This window comes from Leiobunum rupestre, chromosome 1, assembly GCF_980474605.1.
Source record: "Leiobunum rupestre chromosome 1, qqLeiRupe1.1.hap1, whole genome shotgun sequence".
NCBI classification, from domain to species: Eukaryota; Metazoa; Arthropoda; class Arachnida; order Opiliones; family Sclerosomatidae; genus Leiobunum; species Leiobunum rupestre.
Genome location: NC_143384.1, coordinates 8,861,588 through 8,878,414, shown reverse-complemented (window position 1 = coordinate 8,878,414; position 16,827 = coordinate 8,861,588). Strand labels below are relative to the sequence as shown.

Sequence of the window (16,827 nt, the reverse complement as noted above, 5' to 3'; positions counted from 1 at the left end):
TGATTATTTCGAAGGATCGTGTGGCGTTTTGCCTCAGGATCTGCGACGTGAAATTAATGTCGTGGTAGCGGTTTCAAGGCTATGCTAAGCTATGACGTATGCCTATGATGCTACGAGCAGGCTACAAATAAAATAAAACAATAAAAAATTAGAAGAAAAATGTTTTTATCCGCGTCACGAGCGGAAGTGATATACGTGCTTTACTTGCATGTGAGGTTTGCACGCGGGATTCAGATTCCGAAGGGTCTCAGTTCGTTCTCTCTACCTTCAAGAGCTACAGCTAAGTGACGTAGAGAAAACATTATCACATGAGACTCCCGTATTTTATTGAAACACCTATTGACCGATTTCATAATTAAGTTTTTGCGCGTGACAGTACCTTCACAATGTGAGGTATACCCTAACATGGTGGCGTATTTTCACGCGCAAAATGAATTTTAAGATCCACTAATCGAGACAGCCACTCGGACAGCCATCTCGGCTTTAGGGTTAGAACTTAGAAGCCATCAGCGTGAGATTTAAAAGCCTATTTCAGCGGACGCACAGAGTAAAACTAAACAACTCACATAGTGTGGAAGGCTATCAGCGAAACTTGTTAACTCTTTTCGTACGCAACGTCTGGTTTTCGAGGTGTGAAATAAACAAGGAGGCCTGAAGTAAATGTACAGTATCTGAATAAAAAAGTAAGTTTTTACTCTAAAAATTTAAAACAACACCATTACTTTTCGGACTATATTTATTCACGCCTCGAAAACAAGCTGGCCCGTTAGGATTAATGTTTCATGCGCTTCGATAGGTTCTTCCACTCTATATGTGAATGGTTTACTCTATGGTTCGAGTCTTACTTGAAGACTTCTAGTCAAATACGGTGAGCTTTCAATAGTGTCAATCACAGACCACCTATCCCCAGAGGGAAATGTATCGCTGGCAGTAATTTCATTTTTTTATATCTCGAATGTGATCCGGCTTTTTTAAGAGTGCGCCATCTCACGGTAAGTAGAGTCAGTTTTATAGGTACAAAGACGAACCCGCGCGGGAATAAAATGTGAATTGTAGAAGCTGGCTTGCGCACGACATTTTTATTTTATAAAGAAATTTCACGTGCTACATTCTGTTTGCTGTAAAAAAAAAGCCGCATCACTTTTTAGACACTTTTTTCGAGGTTGATGCAAGTCCTTCTTGGGGTAGGTGATCTGTGCGTCAATATACCCTCTGCGGAGATAATCTTGGCAGCCGTCAGCCAGAGATTTGAAACTATTTTTTGGCGCGTGCTCGAAAATAAAACTTTTCAAAAGGCGCTAAGCATAAAAATGCTATGTTTTGATATTTTCAAAGCTATTAAGCTATAATGTTGTAAAAACTAAATTTTTTAGTTCATTCTGTGAAGACATCCAAGCAACCACATTACAGCATGTGAAATTTTCATTAATGTGAGTGTTGTTTTAAATAATCATATTAAAGGGCAACACCGGCGTTTGAAAAAATTATTTCCGGATTTACCGCGTGGTAGCAGATACGACCATATTCTGGAAACAAGCGCGTGAAACTGGTTAAATACAAACGCCGTTGTGTTCCTTTAAATACCAATTGAAACAGTTGAAATTTATGTTGTCAATTATTTACAGTTGGACTGCGTCTTCCTCACCTTTCGATTTGTCGCACGATGTGCACTCGAAAATGTGGTGCAAATATTTGGCCAAACAAGAGAACTGGAACGAAACGATCTCAGAGTAAGTCCCTCAGTTGAGTGCTATGAGCCATAAATACCGAGAATGGATTTAATTATATTTTGGGATAATGATTATGTTGAGCCGATCAGCGGTCATCTTGGTCGAATTGTTCCCCGGCACAAAATCATGTCTTTAGACGTCAGTTTTAGGGAACCAATGAGATTCCTGGCTGATTTAATTTTTAAAAACCTGAGGGGGTTTCGCTCCAATGTTAAAATCCTCTAAGCAGAATTAAATACATTCTTGTAAATTACCAAAAACTTAGTTATCAATGAAAGATTCATTTAGTATTTGCAAAAGTAACATAAGACCCAAAAGTGTGTCAGATGTACCTTCGCGCCTATTAAAATTTCTAGTGAGACCTTGTCACACTATAGACTACGTAACCTACGTACTAGTTGGAATAGTACTAGCAACATTTAGTCTATGGTCTGGCACGATTTTCTCTCTTCGATTTACTCGCCCGTAGACATACGTTCTAAAACGCCTCACTCGGCGGCGCTGGAGTACCTCGATTTTGATGACGTATTTTCCGACCCCCCTTCGTTTCCCTTTTTAACTTTGCGAAAAATCTTTCATTAACTACTATACCGTTCTGACACACTTTTGGGTCTTATGCTACTTTTGGTATTTAGGAAACCAAAGGTTTCAATATTGTCCGCTTCCTAGCCTCCCTTTTATGACTTTGGGTGGTTTGAAGTAATCTCTAAAATGGTAGGGGTCTTCCGAAAAGCGTATTATTCCTTTAAAAGCAGGCAGTGGCGGATACAGAAAAAACTCAAGGCCCCCCCCCCCTTGAGTTTTTTCTGTATCCGCCACTAAAAGACATCTTGAGCTATGGGTGTAATAACCAATCATCAAGTCACTCCCTTTTGGGGGTAAAATGGGGGTTAAATTACCGCTTTGAATGTCGGAAAAGTGTTGTAATGACCTAGAGTGTAGGCGTATGATTCGAAAATGTTATGAAAAGTTTCAAAAACGTTCGATTTGAGCGATTCGAAAAAAGGTATTTTTTTTACCATTTTGCAACCAAATAGCTCCCGATCGGCTCTTTATATTGCACTACGTCACTGAACATGACTTGTTGTACGTAAGATGGCCTATCGAATGATGTGATTATTTATACTCTGAAGTAATTAGATAAGGAGATACGAGCTCAAAAAAAAAGCGATAAAATATTTTAGAACGCATGCTTAGATTTGAGTGACGTCATTAATATTTTTCAATGCTTTTCATCCATTCTAACTCCAGAACGGTGCGTTTTATGGCAATACATCACTGAACATGCCTTACTCTACGGGTGGTTGCTTATCCAATATAATGATTTTCAGATCTATATCGCTACTAGTTTTGGAGGTAACAAGGCTTAAAAACGTGATATTTAATCCAATTTTGGAATTTCATCCCCCCTTTTGGGCGGAAAGCTACCCCCCACGAATGTCGACCAATTTCCCCATGACCCTTGGGGGTAGGCCTATTTGAAAATGTGATCAAACCTTGGGGCGCCCATTTGGTACAGCTAACTTGACTGGCTCACGGACTAAATCTATCGAAGAGATATATAAATAATTTGTTACAAACCTCAACATTCGATTAAAATATAAATATAATATGGAAGAAAACAGGAAGTTGTCTAAGTTGGCACAGTGCTTCGAATGCGTCTAGATAAACGGGCAAGGCTTAAAGGAAGTTAAAGGGGAATTGTCACCACCGAGGTCACCACCCTAAAATTGGTTAAAAACCATTTAAATGGATAGAGGACGTCCGAAAATGGTTATACAAAAAATGTAATGATTATGTTTCCAGTATTTGATTTATTATGAGCAACCAAATTTCGTGTTTTATCCCCCCCAATTCGAGAATCTCAAAACCGCATGGTTGAACCTACCTGCAGCGCCATCTCGTGAACGAAATATTATTTTCCCCGGTTTTATCGATTTTCGGTCGGAACTGTCGTCTGCTACGACATTCTCCTTAGCTTTTTAACCAAGTTATATTCGTAGATTGTAGTTTATCTTGTTTTTAAAATGCCTTACACGCCGCCCTTTCTCAAATTTTTGCCGCTTCATTCTTTTGGCGCTGCACGTAGGTTCAACCCAAGGTTCGTATGGAAAGCGCTATAAAGGTGCAACCGCGATTTTTGAAATTTTTGGAGCCGTTTGATTTAGGTTGCGGAAAAAGTTGCTTAACTTTTTAAATACTTTTCCAATAACTATAAAATTTCAGGGACATAATCATTAATATATTTTCTATCATTCTGTAAAAAAACCTCGTAAATTTTGGTTTTGGTGACAATTCCCCTTTAAACTACTTCACGAGCGAAAATCTCGGTTGTAAACCAAGCCCGTTTCAATGAGAATCATCAGGTGCATCACAGTCTACCTTAGACATTCCAAGTGTATACATATAAAGTATTCTGATGAAACGAATAAAGTTTTACAAACTATCATTTGACATTATTTTCGTTTTTAAATTTGATCGCTTGCAATTAGAACATTTCCAACAGTTTGAAATTTGAACGCCAGGCGAACCTTATCAAAATATCTTTCCCAGAAAGCTTGCAATATTTCTCAGTTGCATTCATGATGATAATTATATTTTGAATTGACTATAAATTTACGCCTTATTATATGGTTACTATAGGGGTGATGTTAAATATTAATGTATATGTTCGGTTATTAATAGAACTGAAAAGTACTTGGATAAATGGGTTCAAAGTGGTAATATGCAGGGAACCCTCGAAGATTTAACAGCTGGAACTGGCGAACAAGAAATTTACCTTTGGGGAATGCGAAAACGAAGTCTAGGTAGGTGGCAATTCTTAAATCAAATAATATTTCCTCATTGAATATTATTTTCTACGCGCATATTCTGAGGAAATTGTATAAATCGCTCAAAACTCATTTATAGCTGGAAAAAGCATTAAGACGAAAGCCTTTAAAATAATATTTCACCTTATAACTTTCTAGCAACTGTGAATAGAAGTAAATGTATATATATATTTTATTCACTTGAAACATGTACGTCTGCACGCTATAGCTGGATTTTTAAAAGACATTTCGATGAAATAATAGTTGCAAGGGAAAAATTTGTTTTATAAATCAGTAAATATTATATAAATATATATGCAATGTTATTTTAAGATTTTACAAGCGGTAAATTATAAATGGTGATGCTTTTTACAGCCTTGATGCTACTATTGTTCTCAAACAGAGGGATATTAATGAATATATTTTAATTAATCGCCTAACAAATATACTTATAGTTGCAGGTCAAGAAAGGTCAAATATTTAGTACATTTGGCGGAAACATACTAGCACGAATTTCCGGTAAATCTGCTGCGGGAATTTCGACTTCCGCCTATATCTTCTGTTGACTTCCTGTGTTATTTTAATCGATTTCAGAAATGTCTATGTCAAAAGTCGCTTGATGACTTAGGCCCGCCTTGGGTATAAGCCTAGCTGATTATTATTAAATTTCAAAGAGATCAATAAATATACATTTATTATGTCGATTATAATTTCTGAGCTTCATTATAGCGTATTTTTAGTATTATGCTCCAAAACAATCACCAAATCGCAAGTTTACGTGGTAATCTCGGTATTATCTTTTCGATACATACCCTGGACCCGCCAAACGGATTTTTTTTGTATTTATGCCTCTTTTGTTGTACTAATAATAAATTATTGCAACTGTTTTTAAATCGTATCTATGTTAATTAATTAACGAAATAGACGGTATATTCCAAAATTATATATAACGCGCGCAGGTATACTTAAAAATTATACCGTAAACAGGCCAAATTCGAAATTCCGGCCGCTCATTTACCGGAAATTCTTGCTAGTATCTTTCCGTCAAATGTACTAGAAATTTTGTCTTTCTCAACCTGCAACTGAGTATAGCAGGAAATTGACGAGAGGGTGATTTCAGAATGATTTCATATTGAGTTCAGATTGATTTCAGAATGATTTTAGATTGATTTCAGAATTATTTCAGAATGATTTTAGATTGATTTCAGAATGATTTCAGATTGATTTCAGATTGATTTCAGAATGAGTTCAGATTGATTTCAGAATGATTTCAGATTGATTTAAGATTGATTTCAGATTGATTTCAGATTGATTTCAGAATGATTTCAGAATGATTTCAGATTGATTTCAGATGGATTTAAGATTAATTTCAGAATTATTGTAGAATTATTGCAGAATAATTTCAAAATAATTACACAATGATTTTTGAGCGATTACAGAGTGGTACTGGGTGGATTACAAAATGATTTCAAGACTGAAAACAGAATGATTTCAGAGTTATTATAGAATGGTTTCAAAGTGATTTTGACGATTAAGGAATTATTATAGAGCATCTATCTTACGTGAAAAATATTCAACTAGAGTTTACACCGATTACCACAAATTTTCAGAGCGTCAATTATTATCACTCTAAAAATTTTCAGTAATCGATACTGGCTCAGCCAAGACATTTGGAAAGTGTGGGGTCACTTACAAATTACAGAGCTGCGCGAAATGAGTGATATTGTAATAGAGCAGGCAATATAAAAATAATCAGCTAGGCTTATACCCGAGGTACCACCTTAGGCCCAAGTCACCTTATTCCAGGTGGCCGGGCTACAAGGTTCGTAAAAATGCTTGCCGCACGCTAAGGCTGGCTCACGCGGATGCGCCGGGCGCCGGTTTTTGGGGGGGGGGAACCCATTTTTGGCGGGAAGACGAGGCGTGCCTCAAGCTTTGGACGTCACAAATTCCAGAGAGAGAAGAAACAAGAATTCCCGCGTACAGAAAATCCCTATAACTTTTGACGCGAAGCAAGGCGTGCAAAATTGTTACACTTTTCATCTATTTGAAAATAAAAATAGTTCAAATTAATAATTGAAATAAATGATTATTTCTAAATTAATTATAATTTATATTTAATAACATATTAATATATATTTATATATATAACTAAATCTATACCTTTATATTTTGGTTCGAAAAAATGCTTGCCTCGTTTATATGGTGGTTTAAACAAATAAATCCAAGGACAGACAAACGTAAATATCATATGAGCCCTACCGCTTTATTAGATCCACAGAGGACTCGAGAACTTTTGACGTAGTACGCTCCTGCGCGTTTTTTTCCCTTGGTCGAAATAAGAGAGACGATCGCCGCGATACGCTGAATGCACCCCCCTTGGCCGGGCTACTATGCGTAGGAGGGTGGTGTCAAGCCCTTCATGCCACGCTCCTGCGCGTTTTTTTCCCTTGGTCGAAATAAGAGAGACGATCGCCGCGATACGCTGAATGCACCCCCCTTGGCCGGGCTACTATGCGTAGGAGGGTGGTGTCAGGCCCTTCATGCCACGCTCCTGCGCGTTTTTTCCCCTTGGTCGAAATAAGAGAGACGATCGCCGCGATACGCTGAATGCACCCCCCTTGGCCGGGCTACTATGCGTAGGAGGGTGGTGTCAAGCCCTTCATGCCACGCTCCTGCGCGTTTTTTTCCCTTGGTCGAAATAAGAGAGACGATCGCCGCGATACGCTGAATGCACCCCCCTTGGCCGGGCTACTATGCGTAGGAGGGTGGTGTCAAGCCCTTCATGCCACGCTCCTGCGCGTTTTTTTCCCTTGGTCGAAATAAGAGAGACGATCGCCGCGATACGCTGAATGCACCCCCCTTGGCCGGGCTACTATGCGTAGGAGGGTGGTGTCAAGCCCTTCATGCCACGCTCCTGCGCGTTTTTTTCCCTTGGCCGAAATAAGAGAGACGATCGCCGCGATACGCTGAATGCACCCCCCTTGGCCGGGCTACTATGCGTAGGAGGGTGGTGTCAAGCCCTTCATGCCACGCTCCTGCGCGTTTTTTCCCCTTGGTCGAAATAAGAGAGACGATCGCCGCGATACGCTGAATGCACCCCCCTTGGCCGGGCTACTATGCGTAGGAGGGTGGTGTCAAGCCCTTCATGCCACGCTCCTGCGCGTTTTTTTCCCTTGGTCGAAATAAGAGAAACGATCGCCGCGATACGCTGAATGCACCCCCCTTGGCCGGGCTACTATGCGTAGGAGGGTGGTGTCAAGCCCTTCATGCCACGCTCCTGCGCGTTTTTTTCCCTTGGTCGAAATAAGAGAGACGATCGCCGCGATACGCTGAATGCACCCCCCTTGGCCGGGCTACTATGCGTAGGAGGGTGGTGTCAAGCCCTTCATGCCACGCTCCTGCGCGTTTTTTTCCCTTGGTCGAAATAAGAGAGACGATCGCCGCGATACGCTGAATGCACCCCCCTTGGCCGGGCTACTATGCGTAGGAGGGTGGTGTCAAGCCCTTCATGCCACGCTCCTGCGCGTTTTTTTCCCTTGGTCGAAATAAGAGAGACGATCGCCGCGATACGCTGAATGCACCCCCCTTGGCCGGGCTACTATGCGTAGGAGGGTGGTGTCAAGCCCTTCATGCCACGCTCCTGCGCGTTTTTTCCCTTGGTCGAAATAAGAGAGACGATCGCCGCGATACGCTGAATGCACCCCCCTTGGCCGGGCTACTATGCGTAGGAGGGTGGTGTCAAGCCCTTCATGCCACGCTCCTGCGCGTTTTTTTCCCTTGGTCGAAATAAGAGAGACGATCGCCGCGATACGCTGAATGCACCCCCCTTGGCCGGGCTACTATGCGTAGGAGGGTGGTGTCAAGCCCTTCATGCCACGCTCCTGCGCGTTTTTTTCCCTTGGTCGAAATAAGAGAGACGATCGCCGCGATACGCTGAATGCACCCCCCTTGGCCGGGCTACTATGCGTAGGAGGGTGGTGTCAAGCCCTTCATGCCACGCTCCTGCGCGTTTTTTTCCCTTGGTCGAAATAAGAGAGACGATCGCCGCGATACGCTGAATGCACCCCCCTTGGCCGGGCTACTATGCGTAGGAGGGTGGTGTCAAGCCCTTCATGCCACGCTCCTGCGCGTTTTTTCCCTTGGTCGAAATAAGAGAGACGATCGCCGCGATACGCTGAATGCACCCCCCTTGGCCGGGCTACTATGCGTAGGAGGGTGGTGTCAAGCCCTTCATGCCACGCTCCTGCGCGTTTTTTTCCCTTGGTCGAAATAAGAGAGACGATCGCCGCGATACGCTGAATGCACCCCCCTTGGCCGGGCTACTATGCGTAGGAGGGTGGTGTCAAGCCCTTCATGCCACGCTCCTGCGCGTTTTTTTCCCTTGGTCGAAATAAGAGAGACGATCGCCGCGATACGCTGAATGCACCCCCCTTGGCCGGGCTACTATGCGTAGGAGGGTGGTGTCAAGCCCTTCATGCCACGCTCCTGCGCGTTTTTTTCCCTTGGTCGAAATAAGAGAGACGATCGCCGCGATACGCTGAATGCACCCCCCTTGGCCGGGCTACTATGCGTAGGAGGGTGGTGTCAAGCCCTTCATGCCACGCTCCTGCGCGTTTTTTTCCCTTGGTCGAAATAAGAGAGACGATCGCCGCGATACGCTGAATGCACCCCCCTTGGCCGGGCTACTATGCGTAGGAGGGTGGTGTCAAGCCCTTCATGCCACGCTCCTGCGCGTTTTTTTCCCTTGGTCGAAATAAGAGAGACGATCGCCGCGATACGCTGAATGCACCCCCCTTGGCCGGGCTACTATGCGTAGGAGGGTGGTGTCAAGCCCTTCATGCCACGCTCCTGCGCGTTTTTTTCCCTTGGTCGAAATAAGAGAGACGATCGCCGCGATACGCTGAATGCACCCCCCTTGGCCGGGCTACTATGTGTAGGAGGGTGGTGTCAAGCCCTTCATGCCACGCTCCTACACGTTTTTTTCCCTTGGCCGAAATAAGAGAGACGATCGCCGCGATACGCTGAATGCACCACCCTTGGCCGGGCTACTATGCGTAGGAGGGTGGTGTCAAGCCCTTCATGCCACGCTCCTGCGCGTTTTTTCCCCTTGGTCGAAATAAGAGAGACGATCGCCGCGATACGCTGAATGCACCCCCCTTGGCCGGGCTACTATGCGTAGGAGGGTGGTGTCAAGCCCTTCATGCCACGCTCCTGCGCGTTTTTTCCCTTGGTCGAAATAAGAGAGACGATCGCCGCGATACGCTGAATGCACCCCCCTTGGCCGGGCTACTATGCGTAGGAGGGTGGTGTCAAGCCCTTCATGCCACGCTCCTGCGCGTTTTTTTCCCTTGGTCGAAATAAGAGAGACGATCGCCGCGATACGCTGAATGCACCCCCCTTGGCCGGGCTACTATGCGTAGGAGGGTGGTGTCAAGCCCTTCATGCCACGCTCCTGCGCGTTTTTTTCCCTTGGTCGAAATAAGAGAGACGATCGCCGCGAAAACGCTGAATGCACCCCCCTTGGCCGGGCTACTATGCGTAGGAGGGTGGTGTCAAGCCCTTCATGCCACGCTCCTGCGCGTTTTTTTCCCTTGGTCGAAATAAGAGAGACGATCGCCGCGATACGCTGAATGCACCCCCCTTGGCCGGGCTACTATGCGTAGGAGGGTGGTGTCAAGCCCTTCATGCCACGCTCCTGCGCGTTTTTTTCCCTTGGTCGAAATAAGAGAGACGATCGCCGCGATACGCTGAATGCACCCCCCTTGGCCGGGCTACTATGCGTAGGAGGGTGGTGTCAAGCCCTTCATGCCACGCTCCTGCGCGTTTTTTTCCCTTGGTCGAAATAAGAGAGACGATCGCCGCGATACGCTGAATGCACCCCCCTTGGCCGGGCTACTATGCGTAGGAGGGTGGTGTCAAGCCCTTCATGCCACGCTCCTGTGCGTTTTTTTCCCTTGGTCGAAATAAGAGAGACGATCGCCGCGATACGCTGAATGCACCCCCCTTGGCCGGGCTACTATGCGTAGGAGGGTGGTGTCAAGCCCTTCATGCCACGCTCCTGCGCGTTTTTTTCCCTTGGTCGAAATAAGAGAGACGATCGCCGCGATACGCTGAATGCACCCCCCTTGGCCGGGCTACTATGCGTAGGAGGGTGGTGTCAAGCCCTTCATGCCACGCTCCTGCGCGTTTTTTTCCCTTGGTCGAAATAAGAGAGACGATCGCCGCGATACGCTGAATGCACCCCCCTTGGCCGGGCTACTATGCGTAGGAGGGTGGTGTCAAGCCCTTCATGCCACGCTCCTGCGCGTTTTTTTCCCTTGGTCGAAATAAGAGAGACGATCGCCGCGATACGCTGAATGCACCCCCCTTGGCCGGGCTACTATGCGTAGGAGGGTGGTGTCAAGCCCTTCATGCCACGCTCCTGCGCGTTTTTTTCCCTTGGTCGAAATAAGAGAGACGATCGCCGCGATACGCTGAATGCACCCCCCTTGGCCGGGCTACTATGCGTAGGAGGGTGGTGTCAAGCCCTTCATGCCACGCTCCTGCGCGTTTTTTTCCCTTGGTTGAAATAAGAGAGACGATCGCCGCGATACGCTGAATGCACCCCCCTTGGCCGGGCTACTATGCGTAGGAGGGTGGTGTCAAGCCCTTCATGCCACGCTCCTGCGCGTTTTTTCCCCTTGGTCGAAATAAGAGAGACGATCGCCGCGATACGCTGAATGCACCCCCCTTGGCCGGGCTACTATGCGTAGGAGGGTGGTGTCAAGCCCTTCATGCCACGCTCCTGCGCGTTTTTTTCCCTTGGTCGAAATAAGAGAGACGATCGCCGCGATACGCTGAATGCACCCCCCTTGGCCGGGCTACTATGCGTAGGAGGGTGGTGTCAAGCCCTTCATGCCACGCTCCTGCGCGTTTTTTCCCTTGGTCGAAATAAGAGAGACGATCGCCGCGATACGCTGAATGCACCCCCCTTGGCCGGGCTACTATGCGTAGGAGGGTGGTGTCAAGCCCTTCATGCCACGCTCCTGCGCGTTTTTTCCCTTGGTCGAAATAAGAGAGACGATCGCCGCGATACGCTGAATGCACCCCCCTTGGCCGGGCTACTATGCGTAGGAGGGTGGTGTCAAGCCCTTCATGCCACGCTCCTGCGCGTTTTTTTCCCTTGGTCGAAATAAGAGAGACGATCGCCGCGATACGCTGAATGCACCCCCCTTGGCCGGGCTACTATGCGTAGGAGGGTGGTGTCAAGCCCTTCATGCCACGCTCCTGCGCGTTTTTTCCCTTGGTCGAAATAAGAGAGACGATCGCCGCGATACGCTGAATGCACCCCCCTTGGCCGGGCTACTATGCGTAGGAGGGTGGTGTCAAGCCCTTCATGCCACGCTCCTGCGCGTTTTTTCCCTTGGTCGAAATAAGAGAGACGATCGCCGCGATACGCTGAATGCACCCCCCTTGGCCGGGCTACTATGCGTAGGAGGGTGGTGTCAAGCCCTTCATGCCACGCTCCTGCGCGTTTTTTTCCCTTGGTCGAAATAAGAGAGACGATCGCCGCGATACGCTGAATGCACCCCCCTTGGCCGGGCTACTATGCGTAGGAGGGTGGTGTCAAGCCCTTTATGCCACGCTCCTGCGCGTTTTTTCCCCTTGGTCGAAATAAGAGAGACGATCGCCGCGATACGCTGAATGCACCCCCCTTGGCCGGGCTACTATGCGTAGGAGGGTGGTGTCAAGCCCTTCATGCCACGCTCCTGCGCGTTTTTTTCCCTTGGTCGAAATAAGAGAGACGATCGCCGCGATACGCTGAATGCACCCCCCTTGGCCGGGCTACTATGCGTAGGAGGGTGGTGTCAAGCCCTTCATGCCACGCTCCTGCGCGTTTTTTTCCCTTGGTCGAAATAAGAGAGACGATCGCCGCGATACGCTGAATGCACCCCCCTTGGCCGGGCTACTATGCGTAGGAGGGTGGTGTCAAGCCCTTCATGCCACGCTCCTGCGCGTTTTTTCCCTTGGTCGAAATAAGAGAGACGATCGCCGCGATACGCTGAATGCACCCCCCTTGGCCGGGCTACTATGCGTAGGAGGGTGGTGTCAAGCCCTTCATGCCACGCTCCTGCGCGTTTTTTTCCCTTGGTCGAAATAAGAGAGACGATCGCCGCGATACGCTGAATGCACCCCCCTTGGCCGGGCTACTATGCGTAGGAGGGTGGTGTCAAGCCCTTTATGCCACGCTCCTGCGCGTTTTTTCCCCTTGGTCGAAATAAGAGAGACGATCGCCGCGATACGCTGAATGCACCCCCCTTGGCCGGGCTACTATGCGTAGGAGGGTGGTGTCAAGCCCTTCATGCCACGCTCCTGCGCGTTTTTTCCCTTGGTCGAAATAAGAGAGACGATCGCCGCGATACGCTGAATGCACCCCCCTTGGCCGGGCTACTATGCGTAGGAGGGTGGTGTCAAGCCCTTCATGCCACGCTCCTGCGCGTTTTTTTCCCTTGGTCGAAATAAGAGAGACGATCGCCGCGATACGCTGAATGCACCCCCCTTGGCCGGGCTACTATGCGTAGGAGGGTGGTGTCAAGCCCTTCATGCCACGCTCCTGCGCGTTTTTTTCCCTTGGTCGAAATAAGAGAGACGATCGCCGCGATACGCTGAATGCACCCCCCTTGGCCGGGCTACTATGCGTAGGAGGGTGGTGTCAAGCCCTTCATGCCACGCTCCTGCGCGTTTTTTTCCCTTGGTCGAAATAAGAGAGACGATCGCCGCGATACGCTGAATGCACCCCCCTTGGCCGGGCTACTATGCGTAGGAGGGTGGTGTCAAGCCCTTCATGCCACGCTCCTGCGCGTTTTTTTCCCTTGGTCGAAATAAGAGAGACGATCGCCGCGATACGCTGAATGCACCCCCCTTGGCCGGGCTACTATGCGTAGGAGGGTGGTGTCAAGCCCTTCATGCCACGCTCCTGCGCGTTTTTTTCCCTTGGTCGAAATAAGAGAGACGATCGCCGCGATACGCTGAATGCACCCCCCTTGGCCGGGCTACTATGCGTAGGAGGGTGGTGTCAAGCCCTTCATGCCACGCTCCTGCGCGTTTTTTTCCCTTGGTCGAAATAAGAGAGACGATCGCCGCGAAAACGCTGAATGCACCCCCCTTGGCCGGGCTACTATGCGTAGGAGGGTGGTGTCAAGCCCTTCATGCCACGCTCCTGCGCGTTTTTTTCCCTTGGTCGAAATAAGAGAGACGATCGCCGCGATACGCTGAATGCACCCCCCTTGGCCGGCTACTATTCGTAGGAGGGTGGTGTCAAGCCCTTCATGCCACGCTCCTGCGCGTTTTTTTCCCTTGGTCGAAATAAGAGAGACGATCGCCGCGATACGCTGAATGCACCCCCCTTGGCCGGGCTACTGTGCGTAGGAGGGTGGTGTCAAGCCCTTCATGCCACGCTCCTGCGCGTTTTTTTCCCTTGGTCGAAATAAGAGAGACGATCGCCGCGATACGCTGAATGCACCCCCCTTGGCCGGGCTACTATGCGTAGGAGGGTGGTGTCAAGCCCTTCATGCCACGCTCCTGCGCGTTTTTTCCCTTGGTCGAAATAAGAGAGACGATCGCCGCGATACGCTGAATGCACCCCCCTTGGCCGGGCTACTATGCGTAGGAGGGTGGTGTCAAGCCCTTCATGCCACGCTCCTGCGCGTTTTTTCCCTTGGTCGAAATAAGAGAGACGATCGCCGCGATACGCTGAATGCACCCCCCTTGGCCGGGCTACTATGCGTAGGAGGGTGGTGTCAAGCCCTTCATGCCACGCTCCTGCGCGTTTTTTTCCCTTGGTCGAAATAAGAGAGACGATCGCCGCGATACGCTGAATGCACCCCCCTTGGCCGGGCTACTATGCGTAGGAGGGTGGTGTCAAGCCCTTCATGCCACGCTCCTGCGCGTTTTTTGCCCTTGGTCGAAATAAGAGAGACGATCGCCGCGATACGCTGAATGCACCCCCCTTGGCCGGGCTACTATGCGTAGGAGGGTGGTGTCAAGCCCTTTATGCCACGCTCCTGCGCGTTTTTTTCCCTTGGTCGAAATAAGAGAGACGATCACCGCGATACGCTGAATGCACCCCCCTTGGCCGGGCTACTATGCGTAGGAGGGTGGTGTCAAGCCCTTCATGCCACGCTCCTGCGCGTTTTTTTCCCTTGGTCGAAATAAGAGAGACGATCGCCGCGATACGCTGAATGCACCCCCCTTGGCCGGGCTACTATTCGTAGGAGGGTGGTGTCAAGCCCTTCATGCCACGCTCCTGCGCGTTTTTTTCCCTTGGTCGAAATAAGAGAGACGATCGCCGCGATACGCTGAATGCACCCCCCTTGGCCGGGCTACTATGCGTAGGAGGGTGGTGTCAAGCCCTTCATGCCACGCTCCTGCGCGTTTTTTTCCCTTGGTCGAAATAAGAGAGACGATCGCCGCGATACGCTGAATGCACCCCCCTTGGCCGGGCTACTATTCGTAGGAGGGTGGTGTCAAGCCCTTCATGCCACGCTCCTGCGCGTTTTTTTCCCTTGGTCGAAATAAGAGAGACGATCGCCGCGATACGCTGAATGCACCCCCCTTGGCCGGGCTACTATGCGTAGGAGGGTGGTGTCAAGCCCTTCATGCCACGCTCCTGCGCGTTTTTTTCCCTTGGTCGAAATAAGAGAGACGATCGCCGCGATACGCTGAATGCACCCCCCTTGGCCGGGCTACTATGCGTAGGAGGGTGGTGTCAAGCCCTTCATGCCACGCTCCTGCGCGTTTTTTCCCTTGGTCGAAATAAGAGAGACGATCGCCGCGATACGCTGAATGCACCCCCCTTGGCCGGGCTACTATGCGTAGGAGGGTGGTGTCAAGCCCTTCATGCCACGCTCCTGCGCGTTTTTTCCCTTGGTCGAAATAAGAGAGACGATCGCCGCGATACGCTGAATGCACCCCCCTTGGCCGGGCTACTATGCGTAGGAGGGTGGTGTCAAGCCCTTCATGCCACGCTCCTGCGCGTTTTTTTCCCTTGGTCGAAATAAGAGAGACGATCGCCGCGATACGCTGAATGCACCCCCCTTGGCCGGGCTACTATGCGTAGGAGGGTGGTGTCAAGCCCTTCATGCCACGCTCCTGCGCGTTTTTTTCCCTTGGTCGAAATAAGAGAGACGATCGCCGCGATACGCTGAATGCACCCCCCTTGGCCGGGCTACTATGCGTAGGAGGGTGGTGTCAAGCCCTTCATGCCACGCTCCTGCGCGTTTTTTTCCCTTGGTCGAAATAAGAGAGACGATCGCCGCGATACGCTGAATGCACCCCCCTTGGCCGGGCTACTATGCGTAGGAGGGTGGTGTCAAGCCCTTCATGCCACGCTCCTGCGCGTTTTTTTCCCTTGGTCGAAATAAGAGAGACGATCGCCGCGATACGCTGAATGCACCCCCCTTGGCCGGGCTACTATGCGTAGGAGGGTGGTGTCAAGCCCTTCATGCCACGCTCCTGCGCGTTTTTTTCCCTTGGTCGAAATAAGAGAGACGATCGCCGCGAAAACGCTGAATGCACCCCCCTTGGCCGGGCTACTATGCGTAGGAGGGTGGTGTCAAGCCCTTCATGCCACGCTCCTGCGCGTTTTTTTCCCTTGGTCGAAATAAGAGAGACGATCGCCGCGATACGCTGAATGCACCCCCCTTGGCCGGCTACTATTCGTAGGAGGGTGGTGTCAAGCCCTTCATGCCACGCTCCTGCGCGTTTTTTTCCCTTGGTCGAAATAAGAGAGACGATCGCCGCGATACGCTGAATGCACCCCCCTTGGCCGGGCTACTGTGCGTAGGAGGGTGGTGTCAAGCCCTTCATGCCACGCTCCTGCGCGTTTTTTTCCCTTGGTCGAAATAAGAGAGACGATCGCCGCGATACGCTGAATGCACCCCCCTTGGCCGGGCTACTATGCGTAGGAGGGTGGTGTCAAGCCCTTCATGCCACGCTCCTGCGCGTTTTTTCCCTTGGTCGAAATAAGAGAGACGATCGCCGCGATACGCTGAATGCACCCCCCTTGGCCGGGCTACTATGCGTAGGAGGGTGGTGTCAAGCCCTTCATGCCACGCTCCTGCGCGTTTTTTCCCTTGGTCGAAATAAGAGAGACGATCGCCGCGATACGCTGAATGCACCCCCCTTGGCCGGGCTACTATGCGTAGGAGGGTGGTGTCAAGCCCTTCATGCCACGCTCCTGCGCGTTTTTTTCCCTTGGTCGAAATAAGAGAGACGATCGCCGCGATACGCTGAATGCACCCCCC

The 16,827-nt window shown here is 49.1% G+C and overlaps 1 protein-coding gene across 1 annotated transcript in view; it reads left to right on the top strand.

Moving 5' to 3' along the window:
- Positions 1–16,827, top strand: part of LOC149960541 (uncharacterized) — an 80,591-nt gene that overhangs the window by 14,346 nt on the left and 49,418 nt on the right. Inside the window, exons 5-7 of the mRNA XM_090174792.1 lie at positions 1,374–1,430; positions 1,626–1,730; positions 4,416–4,537. Coding sequence (XP_090030918.1) covers positions 1,374–1,430; positions 1,626–1,730; positions 4,416–4,537 — 284 coding nt within the window. The remainder of the gene's footprint in view (positions 1–1,373; positions 1,431–1,625; positions 1,731–4,415; positions 4,538–16,827) is intronic.